Genomic DNA, 23,771 nt, shown 5'->3' with positions numbered 1-23,771 from the left:
AGTTTCGAAAAGCTAACGTAAATGCTAGTTTTAAATGAGTTTCCCATGTTACATAAAAATGGGCCCGTAACATTGGTATACTATGGGGGCATTAATATTGCATGTATAGTAAAGTCACCGGTATGAACTTTAGGTGGTCATACCTAGTGTATAATAGAAACTGGAATCTGATGAGATGTGGTGATTTGTAGTGTCAATAACTTGTAGTGTCCAAAATAGAAAGTGTATTAATCCCTTCTGACAAGTTCATACTGGCGAGTAGAACAATTCTTTTATAAACTATCTATGAAGCATTGATTGTGAAACAGTCAAGCATTTACATGACATGTTTGAACTAATAAACATGTAAGAAACAGGGACAAGAACAAATATTAACATGTACCACATTTCAGACAAGGCTATATGCCATTGTAGAAAAGGATATTTTTCTTCCATCACAATCAAAAACACAATGACCCCCCCCCCCAGCCACAATTTTCATGACCCCCTCCCCCCACTGTCAATTTCAAAAACAGGGTGACCCCCTACAAATCCACCCCCGGCCGAAGCAACCGACCTGTCCCTAACCAATATTTAAAAGTCGGTTTCCCCAGATAATTTGTACTCCAATCGAACTATTATCGGCGTGTATTTACCCGGACGGCATTTATTACTTGTATACATACATACATACATACATACATACATACATACATACATACACATACATACACATACATACATACATACATACGTACGTACGTACGTACGTACATACATACATACATACATACATACATACATACATACATACGCCAATTGTCAATTTTCTTACAAATAGAATGCGCGTGACACAAGTTGCATTGTTAGAGCCATTTATTCATTATTAACAACATTAAATAAGTATATATGTTTTAATAAAATATGCCCATGTTTTTATACAGCAGTTCGAAAATCACAACTTGGAAGTAAAATATACAGTACATGACGTGTTTTGAAAAAATGGCTCTGTGATATATGATTGTCTAATCATAACAGATGGACAAAACTACTTTACTCGTTTACTTGGATAACATTTTGAGAACCAAATGTAGAATATTCCGTCTGAAGAGCCTGACTAAACTCGACGAGAAAACATTTCAACTTTCCGTACTCTAGCATATGTGAACAAATCACCATCAATGAAAGATCTCGGTGTTGACGCAGTGGGTTGATACCCAGCTGCTTAGGAAATTTAACATTTTAAGTAACATCTATTTAATGTACTATATCTATATATCTATTTCATGCATTATATGTAACATGACACATATATATCAACCCCTCCAACGCACTAGCGATGTGTGATACGAGAACTCAAGTTCCCCAAATAAACCTCTAAGTTTGACTTAGTCTCAAAAGACCACTACATGTATTAACATTTGATTTAAGTGTTCGCTGAGAAAAACAAGATACAGCCGAGCACCATAAGGGATTCTTCATTTGAAATTTGGAGTAAAAGTTCAGAAAAATACTTTCCAGCAGAAAATCACATTTTCAAAATGTGTCAAAGATAGGCGTGTGTATAAAATATTCAAATTCTGTAACAATTCCATTCTGAGTGCAATGCGTTTAAACCATGGTTGAAAAATGTTTTAGTTCATAAGTATATATGAACTGTTCGGATGGACAGATTTCACCCGCTGTTCATCTCATCGACGTTTAGCATTCATAGCAGAGAATAACTTATCTTCAAGAAGATCTTTAAATGCCCTTTTAAAAACTACAGAAGAATCGTCCCTGACGGCACCAGCATCCTCAGTAACTTTGCATGATTTGTCAAAGGAGCAGTTGTCTAGAGAGAGAGAGAGAGAGAGAGAGAGAGAGAGAGAGAGAGAGAGAGAGAGAGAGAGAGAGAGAGAGAGAGAGAGAGAGAGAGAGAGAGAGAGAGAGAGAGAGAGAGAGAGAGAGAGAGAGAGAGAGAGAGAGGATCGTCAATTTTCAATTACTACTGTAACATGAAATTTTAATAACAGCTAACTGTAGCAAAAATAACCATCCAAGCAATACATTAGATATAAACATTGATGAAAATCGATTAATTGCATAGTAAATTGTCACCAAATAGAAATTCTGACAGGCATATTTCAAGATTGATTTTTAAATAGAATTCAAATAAAAAGCAATCACTCACTCTCTGAGCAACAGGTGTTTGGTGCAACACACTTTCCATTTCTAAAACCACCACAGGATTGACCTTTTCCCTGGCACGGCATTGGAATTCGTGTTTCTTCCTGACAAACAATGGATTCCTGAGTACCAAAATAACAACCAAAGGGACCACAGCAGATATGAGGACCAACACACTGACCGGAGTTTTCTGGGCCACAGGTTATACACTGGAAGATAAGAACATCTATATAATTGTATGTATGTATGTATGTATGTATGTATGTATGTATGTATGTATGTATGTATGTATGTATGTATGTATGTATGTATGTATGTATGTATGTATGCATGCATGCATGCATGCATGCATGCATGTATGTATGTATGTATGTATGTATGTATGTATGTATGTATGTGCGTGCGTGCGTGCGTGCATGCGTGCGTGCGTGCGTGTGTGTGTGTGTGTGTGTATGTATGTATGTATGTTTGTGTGTGTATGTATGTGTGTATGTGTGTGTGTGTATGTATGTATGTATGTATGTATGTATGTATGTATGTATGTATGTATGTGTGTGTATGCGTGTGTGTGTATGTATGTATGTATGTATGTATGTATGTATGTATGTATGTATGTATGTATGTATGTGCGCGCATATGTGTGTTGTCACGATTCTACACTCAGTCTGTTATGTGTCATAATGACGTTTATTACTGGTGTTAACATAATAAAATACACACTTTATGAATGACGTAATTAGATCATAAAAAAACAGGGTTCACTTTCAATAGTATAAACTTTGAATAGTATAAACGATATTGATTTGTTTGATTGTAATGTCTTCCCATTTGATTGTAGTGTCTTCCCATTTGATTGTAATGTCTTCCCATTTGATTGTAATGTCTTCCCATTTGATTGTAGTGTCTTCCCATTTGATTGTAATGTCTTCCCATTTGATTGTAATGTCTTCCCATTTGATTGTAATGTCTTCCCATTTGATTGTAGTGTCTTCCCATTTGATTGTAATGTCTTCCCATTTGATTGTAATGTCTTCCCATTTGATTGTAATGTCTTCCCATTCCACACTACAATGTCAGTTTCATGACTTATTTTAATAACAACTTCAATAACATGAAGAATAAACTTTTAGAATCAAGTTTGAACTTGAATCAACTGATCATATTTGATATAAGGCAGTACTTTGTTCATCCTTCAAATTTGCAAAGTCGATAAACTAATGTTCCTGCCTTTCAATATAACAGACATTCCTGTTGAGATGAATTAGCACTGATGTAATCTTCTAATTCGGTGTGACTTGTAGATACAATTTTAACAGAATTCAAAGAATACGAAAATTTAGTAGTTTTACTGTGCCACTATAAAGCCCTTATGTGGTCATGATGTTCTCCACGTAAGCAAAGCAACGAGTAGGAACAATTGTCAAGTCGACGTGCTCTACTTGGGAATGAGTGATAGATGGACTTAAGTAGGCTTATTTCAGCGAAGCTTACTTCGTGACTGTATATCCCAAAGTAAAAGTAGTCATCGCTTTCAATTCTTTCAAATGTAAAAAAAGAGATCGCATGAGATCATCAGTACCATGTATTTAAAATAAATACCGACGTCTATCAATTTAAGGCCTGTCACAAGGACGTAAACCCGACTTTTCATGTTTCTCTAACGAGAAAATGATCCCAGTTGTAAGTAGTGTGTTCACTGTATGGGGTAAACATCATCAACCTACCGTACAATAAGACCCCTTCCAATGAACGAATTCCTATAGATGTATAGGATGATATAAAGACCGATAATGATGTATAATCCAAATACAACTTTTCATTTTTTGAACAAAAGTCTTTTTTCTCTCAAATAAATGTTAGGTAAACCTTCCGGACGTCAACTAACACCTTATTTTAGTGAGGACGATGGAAGTATACGTGTCTCACAGAACACCAACAATCATTCCTCGATATCTCGTAAACCTGCACTAGATCATACGCACTAGCTGCAACTAGGACATTTTTATCAAATAACCAAATATATATGACTTATAAAAAGACATTTGATCTGTTAATTAGTGGTTAATGTTATCTGTAGGTAATGTAGTGGTAAGTTTAAATCTTGAGCAAAAGCTTGGTTTTAAATCATGTTAAAACTGTTTCATTACTTGTGACTGGATCATTTTTAGATCAGACAACCACAATATATTCACTGAAAATTGTTAAAATACCAATAATTAGACATTGTACATGTTAACCAGTGTTCGATATTATTTATAAGCAGTACAGACACAGGTTGAAATCGTGATCACCGTTTAGGGCGCCGCTGATTGTTTGGTGCGGACACAAAAATCATTTTGATTTTATTTGTCGTGCTTACAGCTCCAAAGAATGTTGACTCACAGTTGTTGCAATACTGTTCACGGTGTACAATATGACGAGTAAGTTATTGTGCCCAATAATTTTTTTTACAAAAACGTTCTAGTTGTATAATTGAATTTTTGCGACGGCTTTGTTCGTGGTTTAATGCACTCTGTCAATGAAAAGCAAAAACAGTACAATCGACGATTGTACTGTTTTTGCTTTTCATTGCAATCGTATATATTTAGTTAAGTTTATCAATATTTCTGGACTGTGATGTCATAATTATTGCCAAACTGCGATGTCATAATTATTGCCAAACTGTTCGAGATGTCATAATTATTGCCAAACTGATCAAGACGTCATAATTATTGCCAAACTATGATGCATGTCATAATTATACAAATAAAATGTTGCATAATTATATACTTGTACATTGTAGATTGCTAGATAGCAAATTACTTTGTAAAAGTAAACCATGCTATACTTGATTTAGACATTTACTTGGACAGATGCATATATATACAATCCTTCACGTAACTTAATTAAATACCAGAAGACGGATAGAAAACGAGATATGCAATTGTTAAGTATAGCACTGAGTGTCTTGGCTCTATCTACTCACCTGTCTAACTGCATGATTTGCTGTTGATGATACCGACGATCCAGCAGTCCTTTTACCACCATACGCACAGTCACCAATGTAACATGCATTGCTTTGTTTCACAATTGTAACGGCAATTATTAAAACTGTAAGAAGTTTTAGCGATGCTCTGGCTTCCATTCCTGTAGACATCGTACAAACGAGTCTGTATTCAACAAAACAAAACAGAGCAGAGCAGTTGATTTGGAGTAGTTGTTCTCAACTCTTTCAAGGAATTAAATGCGACATACAAAGTGCATTCTTACATACAAGACTGACAAAATAAAGATATTTCAAAGGTCATGTGATTAATATTATTGAAGCTACTAGTTTTTCAGTTATCAATTTTAGGAGATTTTTACACTCTTGTAACTTTAACAGTCTACCTTTCTTGAAGATTACCCTCATACCTTACTATACTGTGCACATCGCAATGAATCATCAGTTCTAAATGTAATAGAATAGTGTCCTGTTTTTAATTAAGATATTTGATCTACAGAGTTAATAGCAATAGAGATATTGAATGGAAATGTAATTTATTATTTTCACAAAGAACTTGATCAGATGACACTAACTTGTGGACAACTTTGCTAATGTAACGAAACACAATCGCAAAATTGTACCTTACTCAAAATGTGCTTCCCTAGGTGATAAATCTGTCATTAAATGTACCATTACATAGTGAATGCTTAACAAATTTATCATGGTAAATAATATTGAACTAAACCCTGTGTGATTCTACGGCATAGTGTATACTTTAACACTTCCAGTATGATGCCATATTAACATTCATATTTATTTGGCTGTCAAGTTCTGTTCACAACACAAATCATATAATAGATATTTTATATTTTGTTATACACCGTACAAAATCACCACACACACCCAAAAAGTATATATTTTATAAATAAAGGTTTATAATTAAGTTATAAATCACCACACACACACACACACACACACACACACACACACACACACACACACACACACACACACACACACCCAAAACGTTTATATTTGATAAATAAAGGTTTCTAATTAAGTTATAAATCACCACACACACCCAAAAAGTGTATAGTTTGTAAATAAAGGTTTCTAATTATGTTATAAATCACAACACACCCAAAAAGTATATATTTTGTAAATAAAGGTTTCTAATTAAGTTATAAATCACCACACACACCCAAAAAGTGCATAGTTTGTAAACAAAGGTTTCTAATTATGTTATAAATCACAACACACCCAAAAAGTATATATTTTGTAAATAAAGGTTTCTAATTAAGTTATAAATCACCACACACACCCAAAAAAGTGTATAGTTTGTAAACAAAGGTTTCTAATTATGTTATAAATCACAACACACCCAAAAAGTATATATTTTGTAAATAAAGGTTTCTAATTAAGTTATAAATCACCACACACACCCAAAAAAGTGTATAGTTTGTAAACAAAGGTTTCTAATTATGTTATAAATCACCACACACCCAAAAAGTATATATTTTGTAAATAAAGGTTTCTAATTATGTTATAAATCACCACACACACCCAAAAAGTATATATTTTGTAAATAAAGGTTTCTAATTAAGTTATAAATCACCACACACACACCCAAAAAGTGTACATTTTCTGAAAGCTCTTTATCTTAACCTTATGGCAGTAAAACAAGAAGTGATCAATTCGACTTTTATGGGATTTACAAACTGAATTTGTTTTGGTTATTCCATTCATTATTTTTCTCCTGATCAGAAATCAATACAACTAGTTAGGGGGGGGGGGGGAGAGACAGCATGTTCCGATTCCGGTGGTCTAAAAGAGTTGAAAGACTTTAAGATGCATGCCTTACACTTCAAATTCTAAACTTGATATTGAATGTGATTTAGAATCAGAACTAATGTATTTACACCGAGGATGGGTGGGTGGCCGGGGGGGGGGTGCAGGGTAGATCGTGTGCGATTTCATGTGTACGTTTTGCAATGTATAAAAAACTTGTCTTTTTTTCATGTACTAACTTTGTTAGTCTTGGGATTTGGCTTGATTTGTTGCTACAGCTGCTGGGTCCTTCCCAAATAATACATTCTACATAATTCCAAATACATTACTCTTGGTATAAATAAAGATGACGCAAAGATTACAACCAACAACCAAAAAAGTGCATAATGGTTACAGTAGTGAAAATAAATCATTGCGGATATAGCTTCGATAAATAAGTAAAACTGTCAAAATTACTGATACACTTAAAACAATTCTTTGTATAATATTGTATTCTATACAGAGAGGCTGATGACCGCGTGTATCGTTATCGTTATGTTATAAATTACTAGCTTCATCAACACGTTTTGGAAAAGATCATGACATGACTCTGATGAGGGAAAATCAATCTAATCTTTATTATCAAAAATCTGTCTCACGATTATATCAAAATGCAATTAAAATTCGAGTGACGTATGTTGAATTATTTTAAAATCATATATAGAGGACAAGCATCGACTCATCAGTACGTATGTCTAAATATAGAATTAATTAAAACTAGACACATTTTCAGAGTACTTTCCCCCATGTCAAAGTACTACATCAAGGAAGGTAAGTAGTGTTTAGCGACCTTCTGGTCGACACTCCTTTCGATCGAAATATCAAACCTTAGATAGGGAAAGTCTACGTGCACATTCACACACATTCCGTGAGATATTGAGCTATTCCTCCGACGCGTCAGAAAATTCTAGTCTGTCCGTGACGTGTGAAATTTTACGACTTCTAGCAAGAGATAAGTACGAGTAAAATATTGATTTGACGTCTTGTTCTAAGTTATTACTGAGTAATATTTCATGCTATCACGCAATCTTAAAGCTTCTTGGTACATTGACCTTTAAAATGCACATTTTACTGACGGTGATCCTAACAATGTGAGGTTTCTGTCCACTATGATATATCAAACTGCTCCCGAAGAAGCACTTTTCGTTTAAGAATAATCAGTGATCAGGGACAAAGGGTTAGGATGTACTTTTTGCAGAAAAATGCTTATAATAAGTTTTATTCTGTTATCATCTAGACTTTCAAATGCACAATCTGACTCTGAAGTAAATAAATTAATACTATCATAGATCAGTCAATGACCATTTTTGAACGTATTGGAATTGATTGAAGACAGGTCAAGTGAATCATATACATAGAGTTAGTAGAACAACCTATCTGTTGTTTCATCATTCGTGTATTTTTTATCATTGAGTTTCCTACAACAATTGACAATGAACTCTCAAAGAAAGTTGATGTTAGGAATTTTTATCAGATTATAATTGAAGTGTAACGTGTTGTATATATTTCTTATCTTATTGATCAATGCAATGATATGTGTTGTATATTGTTTGGCGTATGAATGATTTGAAGATAATTCGTTTGATACAACCAATAGTGTCAATTCAGTATTACAAACCCTTCACTTCTTTTCAGTATTGTAGGAAATAGGTGATAGAACTAAGTTGTAAATATGAGGTGTAAAAAACATTTATTGACTTGAAACCAAGGTAGATGTCGTCAATCAAGCAAACGTTAAGCTTAAATAAAGTTACAAAATCATACACTGTCTTATAGATGGAGATATAAATAAGTTAATCAGAAAATTGAATTCCTGTATCATAATTCCAAGTATACTTTCTTTAAAAATAGTGGAGAATTTTATGTCATTTCTTAGTCTTTGATGTTGCTACACAGAGAGATACAAGACAGTGCTAGCAACAAATCACTTCAAACGATATAGAAGTGAGAAGTTTTCCATTCTAGAATTGCTCCACCACGACCAATTGTAACAGCTGCCATGTATAAAATGAAAACAATTGAGAAGATTTCAACAAAATCCTGATATCTTCGTTTTCTATAATGTTGATGTACTTTTATTGCTGTAGGTCAGAGAATAAAGAGCATATTTTGACGGCACTGAAGGTAGTCAAGATGTGTAGTATGGGTTATATCCTATTCCTACTAAAACTTCATTTGAGGAGAACGTGCAATCTACAACATATACAAAGTTACTAATATTTGTTGGTTAAAATTTACCCCAAAATCGAAATTTCCTCCGATGTGCTCCGATGATTACTTTTCAATAAGGCCTGAAAAAAATGTTTTGGTTCCTGTTACCCGACCCCGCTAGTTTTTCACTGCCGACCCTAAACTTTATTTTACATATTCGAGAACAAATAAATAAAATCGCGTAAATTGTGAAGTATCGAGAGAAACTGACATCAACATATAAGACAATACAAAACTGTTCTTCCACGGAAAACATAACTACTTGAACTAGACGCTCACACGTGATTTTTTTTAAAAATCTACCTACACACCAATTCTAAAATTGAGCGTAATAGGAACCACACAATTTTTTTAGGATTATATTTAGAGAAAATGACAAAATGAAGAACTCTGCTGAAGGAAAAACCGTGACTATATTTGGTATGAACCTATCCAGACTAAAAAGTTACATATGATCCATCTACAAAATGAAAACATAACGAAAATAAAAACAACAACGTTTGAATAACTTCAACAGCGCAAGTAAGCGCTTATCTATTTACTTTTCTCCAAACAACCCCTTTTCCCAAACGTTTCATAAATTATCTTAGTATTAACACAGGTATGTCCGTGGATATGGTAAAACATTATATAAATGTACAAACCTTAAAACGTCTTATATCTGATAAACATCGAAAAACGAAAGTTATTAAATAGAAAGTGTCCTTTGCAACTATCAATGAATAATTACAATATTTGATTTTATCAATAGTCAGGTATACTCTCCAAATTGAAAGCTGTTGCAATCCATACCTTCTTCTCACCAGTCTTTAAATTGACTTGGTGATAAGTCATGCGCATGCCCTCACAGCTAGAACCCGACTCCTAGTCGCCACTTATGTAAATTAACACTATTGCTCTTTTAATTACAACGCTACATTATCTTACCTTAGGGTAAATGAATACATTGTAGTTTGGTCGTGCAGTTGCTATATAACCTGACGTGTATCATGCTGTTATATTTCATACTAGTGATCCCTCACACAAAACTCATTACATGAAACGTGCTTGATATTGTAACTACAGACAATGGTCGTATGACCAATTCAATTTGTAATCATACATCTACTGTTTACATGGATTTGGCACGAATGGCTACATACTTAAAACTATTAAGGTACGTAACTAACGACGTCCAAGTGAAATCCTAATCTACCTTGTGATGAAATGATTCGTTTTTTGATATAATTTCAAACTATTAATTCGTATTATTCAAACAACCAATATTTAAAATGACACGTGAATTTAGAATTTGACTTTGGGCTGTTATTATTTAATTTCCAACATTCGTTTTTTAAAAACTAGAATCAAAATCAAAATACGAACGTTTCAAAGTACTGGGGTACTATGCTTTTTTGTTACTTTTTGCTACAATTCTTGTTACATTTTTAAAGAGCCTGGGCTTGTTTAAAACCGGATCGAAGGGAAGAACAAAGGGGTATAATGAATGATCTAAATGAGAATGTACAATAATCTACAATATGTAGGGAGGAGGGGATCATATCATCCAAATAAGTGTGGACACAAAGTCTAAGGCGTGTCTAAGGCGCGCGAATATCAAACTCGCGTCCTTTACACTTCTGACAGTATGTAGTTGATATATAAGATAGTACCCACTCAGGCTGCACACAATTATGAAACCAGTGGGAGATTACCCATCCCTAAATCGCCCTACTCATTATCCCTCCCATTACGGTTGAAAAAAACTTACATTCCCCCTCCCTCCCATTAGCCCCCTCCCGCCCATTAGCCCCCTCCCTCCCATTAGCCCCCTCCCGCCCATTAGCTTTCAAGATATCCACGAGCTCTTGATCTTCCCAAAAGTGTAAATAACTGCCCACCTGCTAACTCTTTACCATAAGATACTCGAGATCTTACTATAATCTCTAACGGGAATGTTACAAAACAGATTTAGTTTGGTGGTTTCGCTGCCCTTTGATCGTCACTCTGATCCGATTTTTAAAAAGCTCAGTCCCACAAAATGTAACAAAAATAACAACAATGTATCAAAAAGGAACAGTGCTGTGGAACGTTGTTTGTTTTGTTTGTTTGTTTGTTTGTTTGTTTGTTTGTTTGCTTGTTTGTTTGCTTGTAAGTTGATTTTCGATTCCGGTTGCCAAAAAAACGAATGTTCGATATCAACATAAAAAAAACGACTTCCAAAATCACATGTAACTCAAAAAATGAATAATTTCATCTCTAGATAGATTAGGGTTTCACTTGGCATAGTCACGCACCTAATAATCACATTTTATCTTCTTATCATGTTCAATTCTATACATTTCGATCACATATGAAATTCTAGAAGGAGATATTTACGAAAGCCAGACAGAACTATTTCTTTGATGTCTAGTTATAAGTTATCTTTTGACGTGAAGTTGTTCACACAGACTACTGGTGCACTACTCATAAAATATAACTTGACTAAAAGCCTATCAGAGAGACACACGTTCTCTGCCTCCACTTAGCAGTAATTTGCCTGAATTTGATTGCAGTTACTATTCATATACATTTATGTGTTAAGTGTTAGACTTCATGAAAGTGTAAGCATCAATTATACCATGCACGAGCCACATAGAACAAAAAATATGGAATATATATACTCTGGTCGTTCTACGTCACGACAATACGTGTCTGTGTCACGACAACACGTGTCTACGTCACTGGCTCTGCTGTGCTCGAAATATGAGTCAAAACGTCCAAAATTACCATTACTTTTCCTAATTTTTCTTTGATATTACTGGCGCTGGTATAATTATGTTATTCTCCAACATTTTTCTTCATTCAGCCGCAAAATACTCGTGACCTAAGGGTCGTCTATCGACCCATAGTGACAAAGACCCCTTAGGTCACTCGTTTTTTCCTTGGCTGAATGAAGAAAAATATTGGTGAATAACATTCAAATAAACGATCGTCATGCATGTAACAAGTTCAAGGCAAATACGATATTTTCAACAAGTTCAAGGCAAATACGATGTTTTCAACAAGTTCAAGGCGAATACGATATTTTCAACAAGTTCCATTTCTCTAAAGTAAGTTCGGGGAGGTACTAACATGTCATATCATACTATAGAAGTTATAGAGTACATTCTTGCTACATGAAGTTAGGGGGTACATTTTTGCTGTATGAAGCATACTTAACCATGGTATTATTGACAGAACTAAATCCTAGTTTTTAGGCAGAGCAAGAGCTTAACAAAAATAACGATTATGAGTGAGATTATTTTCCGTCTACTTCCCAAGATGTTGGGTGATATCCTGTGCTAAAACCATCTTTATATTTGATAAGTGTACACGTCGTGTAAGCATATCGCATAGTTGCTGAAATGAATAGAAAATGGAGGAAAATGAAAGTTTGTCACACCTTGTGAATTGATGTATTTGGAGCGGAACAAGCTGAGTTTACACATTTTGAGGGGAAATTTTAATTTTGCTACATAAGCTTATTTAAAAGATACTTACACTATTCTGAGTACTGAAGCATATTAACAATCACTTGCAGTTGACTGAAGTCAAACCTGCTATAAGATATAAGATCCGGTGACGTAATTTATTACGCATATAACAAATATCGGGGAAATCCCTACTATGCTCGCAAATGATCTAACAATGCCAGAAGGCAACTGTGACGTCATAGAAGGCGTGCACTTTATACTAGACAAGTTTAATGGATATTTTATATACGTATTTAACTTGAGTAACTCGCTTATAAACTCAGTTTGTGTCATTTGAACTTATAGATGATTAGAATGACATGGAGATCTTTTAGAAAAGCATCATGACTAATTAATATCCGCCACTTTTTGTTATTATGTTCATCCAATAAAATCAGTTTCACTCCATTTTGCTTCTTGTAAGTCAATTTATATTGAAAAAGTGTGAAATAAAAATATACTGCATCTCTAAAAGGAACACATTTTTTGTCCAATTTGCTTCACTACCAAGTGTTTTATGGGCTTAAATTATATCGGTTAATTGATTACAGCCAACCTAACATTCATTATGAAGTATGAAAACGACAAGCAATGATAAGGAATAATCGTGTAATTTCAATATTTGTGATTGTATTTCGGTTCTTTATTTCATTTCATTGTTAACCGTAAACCTCCAAGCATTACAAATAGAATGCCCATTGCCAATATTTTTCTCCGTTCAGTCGAGGAAAATACCAGTGACATAAGGGGCAGTGTCCCTACTAGTCGAAGACGAGTGGTGGCAAAGGCCTTATAACTGCCGCGACTATTTACCGGCTGAATGAAGAAAACCATTGGAGAATGATATGAGTATACCTTCTCAAGCTTACTTTAAGACATCACCGGAGGAAAATAAATGATGATTCTCATTTTGACTCGTTTTCAAGCACCGCAGAATCAATGACGTAGAGCGCATTGCTGTGACGTAGACTGACAAAGGTGTGTATCCCATATTATTTGTTAGAACACGAACAACTTGGCTTGTGCATGGTATAATAGGAGTTCGCTATCATACGTAAGACCTTCACAATGGGATGTGTACAACGTTGCAAAACGTGGAAAAAAGAGCACGAAGGTATTGAACTATACTATTACTAAGAGTGCCGTTTACATTATTTGTTTTTATGACTGGCCTGTAACATTCCCCCAGGGATCGATAAAGTATCTCGTAGTATGCTTATTAGTTCAAATTATCAAATATAATATCTAAAAGTAGGTATCGAAAATAAACAGATTAACACAAATTAGTTTAACAATCACTTAGATGTGCATATGTCGATAGTTGTAAGCTGCAACAGTTATTCAATATCGAAATCTGAACAAATGCTATTCACAATCCGTCACGACAGAAAGAAAACGTCAGACAACCCCATTTAATTTCCCAACCGGGGTAAAGATCAATGCATTATCCATGCATATTTGTCAATCATTTCACGATCACTAAAATCGACTAAAGCTTCGAAAACATTGAGCACTTTTTGGTTATCTGGAACGAACGATCGGAATTTGAGACTTGAAACGTTGGTATGTGGTCCAACAACTTCAAAGTACCCTTAAGCAAAGCCTTTTAGTCGGTATAGGTGAACAGCGGGGACTCCCTCTACATGTAATGAATTTCGGCCCATCATGTTCAGATCTTGAGACGTTAAAAGGATTTCGTGTAGATATTGTACAACGCGTTGACAACGATACAACATCAAATGAGAAATAAAATAAATGCTACTGTTACGACCTTAGATTGTCCAATGATTTAATAGTTCATCTTTAGCTACTTACATGGTTCTGTGGGTGTTATTCCGTCCAATGTTATTTAAACCCAAAACAAATTAATCCACACTGATTGTTTTTTGCTGCAAGCCTCCTAAATATAACGTCTTCTCTCATATTCGGCAATAATAACTTTTTAACATGTTATTAAAATCTAAGGCAACAACTGAGGTATGCCAGGATTACTGCAGTAAAATTATTACTAATATAGCTTAATTTTCGATTACTTTAGCATTTAGTGGGCTTTGAATATAAGTACAATACTATACTATGATTGCTACATTGTTCTGTATTGCAGAGTGAGGTAACGACATTGAAATTAATTGTACAACTCTCTCAATGCATTTGATATCTTGAAAATTGAACATGTTTAATTGTCCCTAACAAAAGAATAGCATTTACATTTGAAGCTGTGTACAGTCTATGTAAGTGGTGTTCACTTCGTTACAAGCTATGCATTTGTGCAAGAGTAATAAACGATGTGTATAGTTCGATTGAATGGTTTATATAAAACCTATAAATATATGTCATATTCTGAAAAAAGAAGAACTATTTATGCTGTCTTTTTTTTCTTCAGTGTAATGTTAAGCTTTTGTAATTATCAAGATATAATGTACTTACTTTTCGATACGTCCTGCGATAGCGAATTCTACTATTGACCTGAGTGTATCTTGTACGTCTTCAGATATGTTCAGGGAAAGCTTGTCTCCTCTTCTGTGAAGTTTCACCAACAATACAATCTTTTGCATTCCCAGGCTTTTATACACCGATCTATCTAGCCCGGAAGATATAAAGGCTGTCCACGTAATGCACCGACCACTGAGAACCAAGTACTTAATCATTGTATTTAAACGCAATTGACACAAGATTGTCACACACCAGGAAGAAGAACCTACGATATCAAGTCGGTATCTGTTTATTTTTCGAGATTTACAACTGAACGAGTGATAAGATTTCGTCATGAAAATAGACAAGCGTGGGAGATGGTTTATAGATCATTGCCCGCGTCACCTGAATATGCATCTTTTTAATGCATCTCTTTGCCTTATTGTCCCAGTTTCTTTACGTTTACAATTCACAGTACTTGTAGTTGTAAATCTTTGACTGAAATAGTAATCTTTAATGACTTTGCATAGCAGGTGGTGATTTTAATGAATATGGAAATTTTAATTAGCGAAAAGAAAGCTGACTTTTTATTTGATGTGCAAAGATGTAATCATCAAAAGAGGCATATTAATATTATGACACGTGACGCCTAAGTGACTTGGAATGACGACATTAACAAGTGAGAAAACGTAAGTGTGATCCAGAAATTTAGATATAATACGCTGTTGAACGATCCCAGAAGAAAGTGAATAATTGACTATCATAAACATAAATCCTATTAGTTTTGACGCCCTTTCAATTGAGTCTGGCACAATAATCAAATAATGCTGGACTCTCCAATTAAAACGATATATCAAATATATTAAATACATAATGTGTGTGGTTAATTTTGTTAGTGTCTTTATATACGAAACAACATGAAATGTGACGTACATCGATAGGGACAGCATGAAATGTGACGTACATCGACATGGACAACATGAAATGTGACATGCACAGTGATTTGGACAACATGAAATGTGCAATATACAGTGATATGGACAACATGAAATGTGCAATATACAGTGATATGGACAACATGAAATGTGACATGCACAGTGATATGGACAACATGAAATGTGCAATATACAGTGATATGGACAACATGAAATGTGAAATGTACAGTGATATGGACAACATGAAATGTGATATGTTCATTGATATGGACAACATGAAATGTGCAATATACAGTGATATGGACAACATGAAATGCGCAATATATGTAGATAAAAAAAATACATGATTTGTGATTGTTGTGATGAAATGTACGTTCCTCTCTACAAATCTGTATGATTCATATTGTGTCATTTGAAATCGACGTCATTTCGGCATAAATCTTTTACGAACTAGGTCCTTTTGAGTCACAATAAAAAAGGTTGAATAGCACTGCTTCTCCTACATTCGTATAGGTACCAGATTGAATTCATATCATCTATAATACTTAATTCTTGTTTATTAAGTTAATCATTGTCGCTATCATATAAGAATAACGGTCAAGTTGAATTCAATCTGGCTATTATACTTCTAGTATTGGTGAGCGTTACATCACTAACATTCGTCATTAGGGCTAATTTTCAAGCAATATTTCTCATCCAAGCTCAATAATAATTCAGTAGTCATTGTCGGTAAACTATCTACATGAAGACAATGAATCTGCTTTGACTATGTACATTATGGACAATGGCGTTCTCCAATGTCTATGTTTATGCCAAGAGGGAATACATCCAATAAAAAGTTCCATTAGCCTCGCACAGCACGTTATTGTCGTGGTTCGCAAAGGTTTCCCAAACCATAGACATTTCCAATTTTATCTTGTCAACAGGACAGTAAAATATAGTTACTTTGGTAAATTAGAAACGGACGCGACGTTTCCATCCGTCGAACACTTAGAGAGACATAAAAGCTGAATAATTAAACCCTTGCATGGACATGCGTGATATAGGACAGTAGTAGAAGAATCGAAAGATCGCATTAGTTTCTAACTTACCGTTTCAAAGTAATTATATTTTAAATTGACTATACTATTGATTATTGGATACATGAACAATATCTTGCTTTTCAATGATTTGTATTGAAAGTGAATGCAAGAAACTTGGAATTGTTATTGGTTATTATACTATCAAATATACATGTATCAGTCGATTACACACTCATGGTTTACCCAGCGTGTGTGCATGTCTGTCTGTCTGTCTGTCTGTCTGTCTGTCTGTCTGTCTGTCTGTCTGTATGTACGTACGTACGTACGTACGTACGTAAGCACGCATGTGTGTGTGTGTGTGTGTGTGTGTGTGTGTGATCGATCGTATGAATGGTCTGGAACGAACACACGAACAAATTCATGTTGCGTTCGTTTGATTAAAACACATTGTCAAGTAAAGAATAGAACCGTAGTACACAGATATTTGATTACATTGTTCGGATCAATTGTGGACACTGGATACTATACTATGAAACGAAATGTACAGGTGACCATAACATATAGTATTTCAGAAGACTTGCATTTATTCTAGGAAGTGAATATTACTTCATTTAAACGTCGTAATGCTAGGCTTTAGTAACCAAGTATTTTACCTCGAATAAATCACAAATAACAGTAGTAGACAGATCACTTTATACAATGCCATGGTAAATGATTGATTACTCTCTTTTCTAAAGGTTTATTAAACACATCTCCTGTTGATATCTTTTGTTGACCTTTCTTGAACCAATCAATTTTTCCGAGAAAAAATCAGTAAACACAATTCTTGTTCTTTTCTGTAAATTATTAACATTTCAACTGAATTCTTGACAGAAACCTCGCAAAAAAGTAAGGCCTAAAAGTTGCTTGGTTCCACTTACCCGACCCCACCTAGTTTTTAATTGCCGACCTTAAAATTATTTCTGCATATTCGAGAAAATAAAATAAAATCTTGAAAATTGTGAAGTCTCGCCAGAAATAGTGGATGTGGAATACTATGACAATATAACACTGTTCTTCCAATCTATAGTGTCTGTACATCTGATGGGAATTATCAAACCAATAACACAGAGATCATATGGAAAACAACGGAAACATAACTACCTGACCTAGAAAAAAAATATAACAAAATAAAAGAAAACAATATACTTACCCCACCTATTCTAAATTGAGCGTAATCGGAATCACATTTTTTATTAGGCCTAATCGAATCAAGTGAATAGTTCACGATTATTTTTCTTTGAACACAATTCCTAGTAACAGGGTTAAAGTGTATGTAAATAGGTTTCCATAGTTTCCGATTTTTTGCCTGCAAATGACGTAGTTTTCATAGGTGATTAAAGATTTGTATGACATTTTTGACAAAAGTACGATATTAATAGTGAAAAGTTGAATTTTTTGGAAATCTGCGATGAGCATTTTGCTTTGGAAGTCTTCGGAAAATTGCGTCACTGCCAGAACACGATCGCGGCGTCCATTTTTTTCTTCCGTAAGAAAGAGATCTATTTAGTGGGTGGAAGTCGAAATTTTGAAGACATATTTTGTAGGGTAATGGCAAGACTTGAGTAGGTTTTGGTAAAAATCCCGTGAATATTAATGAGCAATTTACGTAATTAATGGTTTTCGGGAATTAGGCTATATCTCAAGAATGCACGCTTCAAATTGATTATAACTTGGTACACACATTTGCGATACCAAAGCGAACCTGTCCTGAAAATATTACTAGTTTTATTAAGTTATTGGCATATTTTTGTAGGCCACTAAAAAGGAAAAAATAGTTTCTCGTCAGTAAATGTTGTCTAAAGTGGTGCGACAATGTGCTTATTTTCTGGTAATGATGACTTCCCAAAATCCTTTAAAGACTGACAACCGATCAGACCTTCAATTACATAGACATTCTCATGAAATATATGAATGGCGGTTCAAACACAGTTAGCATACGTACACACACTGTGTAGTCAGGTAGTCAGTAAGTCAATATAACCCCACTAAATAGTACTACTGTTATGGTGTTATGATCTCAATGGGACAACTACTTTCGAAATTTCGACCCAATGTTTTCATTCATATGCTAATTTAAAATATCTACTTTTTATTATCATAACTTACCGGTCAGTATTATTTAGTCTGTCGACAATAACATCGTCAATGACCATCTGCAGGTGGGGATTGTTGTTTGGCTGTAGTCCTGGTTGTGGTAGTGGTTCATACATATATGGTACAATACAAGCATCCCCCACTACCACATCTTCTTCATCATCACTAGTACTGCATGTATTATTGTCAATGTCAATTTCGACTTCTAAATAGTAGAACGTGATTCCACTAGCCTAAGAATCGCTCTCGCTTGTTATGTAATCGAAGTTCGTTCCGGTTGTGACGTCATGAAATACATAAAAAACTTCGGCAATTTCCGGAATTTTTCCAAAAAAATCCATTTTTCGTAATTAATATCGTACTTTTGTCAAAAATGTCACACAAATCTTTAATCACCTATGAAAACTACGTCATTTCTAGGCAAAAAGTCGGAAACTTTGGTAACCTATTTACATACACTTTAAGGGGTGAACAAATTTCTTAAAATATTTAGCATGACACATTTTTTTCTTGTGTGCTTCTTACTTCGATTGTACCTTAGCCATTTGGATGACTTCACTAATAAATATATTAAAAGGTCAAATAGCAATGTGAAGAAATATATAGGTTGTGTGTATTGAACAGATCATGAACTATTTCTTTCACTATGAACGTAAATGTAAATAATTCATGGGCTAAACATTACAGAAATAACTGAGGAGCATAGTATGACAAAAACTTAATTGTTCATCATTATTATATATTCAAGTAAGACAGTATAACATGTAGCACCTTAACATGAAACGAGAATAATCTGTTGAGATTCGTATGTTTATTATTATGCTATCATGATAAAAGGAAATACAGTTTATAATAATAGTAAAAAAAACACCTGACATGAGAAATTGAATGAAACAGAATCACTCCAGGCCCTTCCACAGAGTTCCCCTGGGAAATACTTTTCATTTGTATTTGATTTCTAGAAGATTGACCATATTGGCTGACTATAGGGTTACTGGCTGACTATAGGGTTACGACATAGGAATATCAGACACATAAAAAGTAAAAAGGTACACCCTATCTTTGGAATTGCGCAAAATGTTGTGTAAGGAATCGGACTAGTGTGACATTTTTCCTCTCCTACATTCATTCCCTTCCTCTCGTAAGTGTATTCCCCAAATCGTTCTTACTATGTCGAATTTAGAGTAGCTAAAACGTTTTCCAACTGTTTGCTTCGTCTATATAATATATCACTGTCATGCTGTTACAATACTAATGTCAAAATCACTAAAGATATACAGATTAATTTTAGTTTCGTATAAACCCTTCGGCTTTCCTGTTTGTTTTTGTTGATAACATGTCAGTTATCCATCAAGCTGTCATAAAGTCCAAAAGAATGGCAGAGTAATAGTAGCGATAAGAGGGACAGTTTGTACGTCAAGTGATCATGATTGAACACAACATTGTCTGTCATCTTAGATGCACTAGCAAGCCATCGGTCCTTTTTAACGTCATTGAAGCGTGGTTTCTTTTATTGATGTTCAACTCAACATTTATTTTGGCAACAACCTATTTTACAAACAAAGGAAAGTTTGGTAGATTAAATGTATTCGTGGTTCTACGGTCTACTCTTGCTGAGCTCTAAATAATCTTGTCATGCCACATAACCTATACACCTAAAGTCTGATGTAGCACGTATAAAACGTTGGAGATTTACTGATAAAAATACATTTCATAAACTACATTATAGTTCCAAAGAAACGAATCACCTTGGTTTCACAATATTGTCCAACCATTTCGTACATATCGATTGACTTTTTCACCTTCCCCTTAACCAAACAAACAGTTGGAGTCGTCGGAACACTTCTCCACACTGTCAGTTGAAACTATAGTCTCGAAAGAACAAGACAAGGTGTGAAGTAAAGGGAAAAAGTGAAAACGGCACTAACCATATGCAGGTACACTAATGGGGTATTTGATCGCACTCAGAACAACATTAGAAGAGTTTAAGGATCCTGGCATGGTTGTGCTCCTCAAGGTCTTACTTAAAAGCTAGCCAGGATTACAATAAAGCACGGCTGCATAATCAGGTACTTGACAATGTCTCCCAAAAATAAAGCTCCTTTGGAACAGGTGTACAGGGCTATCTACAGAATTAAGTATAAGGACTACGATGGATCCTATATTGGAGAAATATAAAGTGGGAGACAAGTAAAATTCAGGATAGATGAACCCTAGAAATCGCTTAGGGAAAAGACCATTAAACCAACAGTGAGAGAACATTTATGGACCAGGGGACATCAAGTTTATAAATAGTCTAGACAGCTAGCTACACAGAAAGAGGCGTGAGACAAGTATAGTATCAAGACGGAGAAGCCAACATGAACTGGGACGGCCGGTGTACCTTTTGAATAGGTTCTTAATTCCAGAGCTCTTGTCAATAACCACGTGATGTCAGACGAAATATTGGACACGTTAATATTGTATGCTTGACCTGATAAAATAAACTTTTTTTTTACATTATACTTTATAATGAACTCAAATTTGGTCGTTTTTGTTCATGATGTGTTTCCATGACAATTCAATGATTATTTGTCTTTTATTTATATATAGATGATCATAATACCCCATATCATGACGATGTGACTTGAGAGATTAATAGAATCACAAACCCTAATAGTTTGAGATGGAATGTCTTACACGATCAAGTTGGAGAATTCTTGTCTCATATGAGCCGTACCATAATGTATGTGAGATATTCTATCATAGACATTGATGTGTGGGATTATGTTTCTCATGTCCTCTTTATTCTGGCAAAAACAACATTTAACTCACGCATTTGGTACGGAGTGTGTTGTCGATTTGATCCCACGCTGCTTGTCCCACGCTTTGCAGGAGAGTTTGACAAAACAATCCTCAATGGCAATGCAATTAGTTGGTCCCAAGTTATAGAATAAAATATTCAATAATATAAGATTTATTCCTGAAAAAGGATCTGGTTTCAAACTGAAGTTTTAAAACCGCCCACATTCTATCTACTTCATTTCATTTTTTATTTCCATATACTGTTTACGACCCTACTATTTGTTGTCTTTTCTCGTGGGGAAATATAAAATATCATTCATTATCGGCTGTTTCCAATCAATATTTCACGTATGTTGCTCTAGGAAACAAAATTGCAAGTAATCCTTACAGGTAGTTCAGGAAATGTGTTTGTAATATAAAGTACAAATTGTTCTACTCTTCAGTGTGAAGAGATTATAATGTATATACACTTTGTGTTTCCGAATTGTTACGGACATTACAAATCACTACTAGTCATCAGACCCTAGGTCATACCTACTTAATTACAGTTTCTATACATAGTAGCCTAAGTAGGTATAAGAACGTCAAATTCTCTAACATACTAAAGTGACCTTACTATATAGAGCTGCAGCCATAGCAGTAATTATTACATCACCGTTTACGGACACTGTCGTTTTTGTATGAAATGTGAAATTGATTTTTATGACCCCTATATATCTCCTAGCTTCATTAACTTATAGTATCGATATATAAAAATCCCCATAAATGGTAGTCGCAATCTCTTGCTGAATCTATAAAATCATATGATAGTATAAATACAAAAACCAATAACGACTGGCCTACCAACGATAAAATGAAGAAAAATTAGGGCCAAAATTTCCTTGAATGTGAATTATAGATGTAGACAAAATTATTCCTATCCATTATGGAGATATAATTGCCACAAAAACGATTAAATCTATATTTAAAAAGCAATGAAAGTAATCAGAGTGCAAACGTTCAAAGTGAGTAGTGTGGACCTATAACTGTGCGCTGTACAGTACAGGTATGGGGGTATACATACGAGATTGAAACTGCAAGACTTGTAGTAATAGATATTATAACAAAAGGGGCCAGGGGAAAATTAAGTAGTTTGCGTAAATCTAGCCATAACAGTGCAACAACAGAAATAAAACTTTAACTGTCGAATAGCCGTGTATAAATGTTAAATTCTGACATCAAATAGTGCGTTATCATTACAACTTTGACCAAAGATTGATGTATGTTCAAATATTTTCACCAAAATACGTTTAGTGAGACAAAGAAGTGGACACTATTGAGAAGTTTAGATGTCATATAAACATAACTTAAAATTGCATCCCATGTACAGTGCATACACGTACAGACAAACTGTCTGAATGGTGGTTGACGAATATGGTTATAAATTTTAGTCAACCGTGTACTTTACATCAATTACGAAGCATCTCTTCATGGCGATAACGTATTAGCTTGACCTGGGAATCGTATAGAAATATCAAGATCACCAACGTCTATTTCGTCAAGCCTATATCGTTTCAAAAGAAACTCTTGCCTCCTGTTTCAAATTCTTGTTACAAATTATTCATTTGAAGTAATTAAATATCTAATCGCTATCAAATAACACACTTATTGAAAATATTACTGAAAATAATTTAACAAAAAATAATGGAGTAATAACAGTTGAATCAATGTCGTGTTGTAACTAGCAACTTGCTGCTACTGCAAGTAAAGTTATCTCATACTGAGACGACGGGGCGATAGCAGTTAAACAAAGTCTGTGTTGTAATTAACTAGCACCTTAAAGGTCTCACATACCAAGACTATGGAGTGATAAAGACCA

The 23,771-nt window shown here is 34.4% G+C and overlaps 1 protein-coding gene across 1 annotated transcript; it reads right to left on the bottom strand.

Moving 5' to 3' along the window:
• Positions 1-855: 855 nt before the first annotated feature.
• LOC144446763 (conopressin/conophysin-like) lies at positions 856-15,149 on the bottom strand. The gene is made up of 4 exons (XM_078136594.1): positions 15,052-15,149; positions 5,114-5,297; positions 2,153-2,357; positions 856-1,813 (listed from the first exon to the last, which is right to left on the bottom strand). The coding sequence occupies exons 2-4, from the start codon at positions 5,282-5,284 to the stop codon at positions 1,671-1,673; spliced, it is 519 nt and encodes a 172-aa protein (XP_077992720.1). The 5' UTR covers positions 5,285-5,297; positions 15,052-15,149; the 3' UTR covers positions 856-1,670.
• Between the last annotated feature and the right edge of the window lie 8,622 nt (positions 15,150-23,771).

The sequence above is a fragment of the Glandiceps talaboti genome, chromosome 15 (assembly GCF_964340395.1).
Source record: "Glandiceps talaboti chromosome 15, keGlaTala1.1, whole genome shotgun sequence".
Classification (NCBI taxonomy): domain Eukaryota; kingdom Metazoa; phylum Hemichordata; class Enteropneusta; family Spengelidae; genus Glandiceps; species Glandiceps talaboti.
The sequence above is the reverse complement of the archived record's forward strand: the minus strand, read 5'-3'. Positions and strand labels throughout refer to the sequence as shown.

What these genes read in the sequence shown, in the direction of transcription:
- LOC144446763 (XM_078136594.1), bottom strand. Translation starts at nt 5,284, where the DNA reads ATGTCTACAGGAATGGAAGCCAGAGCATCGCTAAAACTTCTTACAGTT. An exon ending in CAAATCATGCAGTTAGACAG is followed by an intron (nt 2,358 to 5,113) that starts GTGAGTAGATAG and finishes CTTATCTTCCAG; the next exon opens with TGTATAACCTGTGGCCCAGA. An exon ending in AAACACCTGTTGCTCAGAGA is followed by an intron (nt 1,814 to 2,152) that starts GTGAGTGATTGC and finishes CTCTCTCTCTAG; the next exon opens with ACAACTGCTCCTTTGACAAA.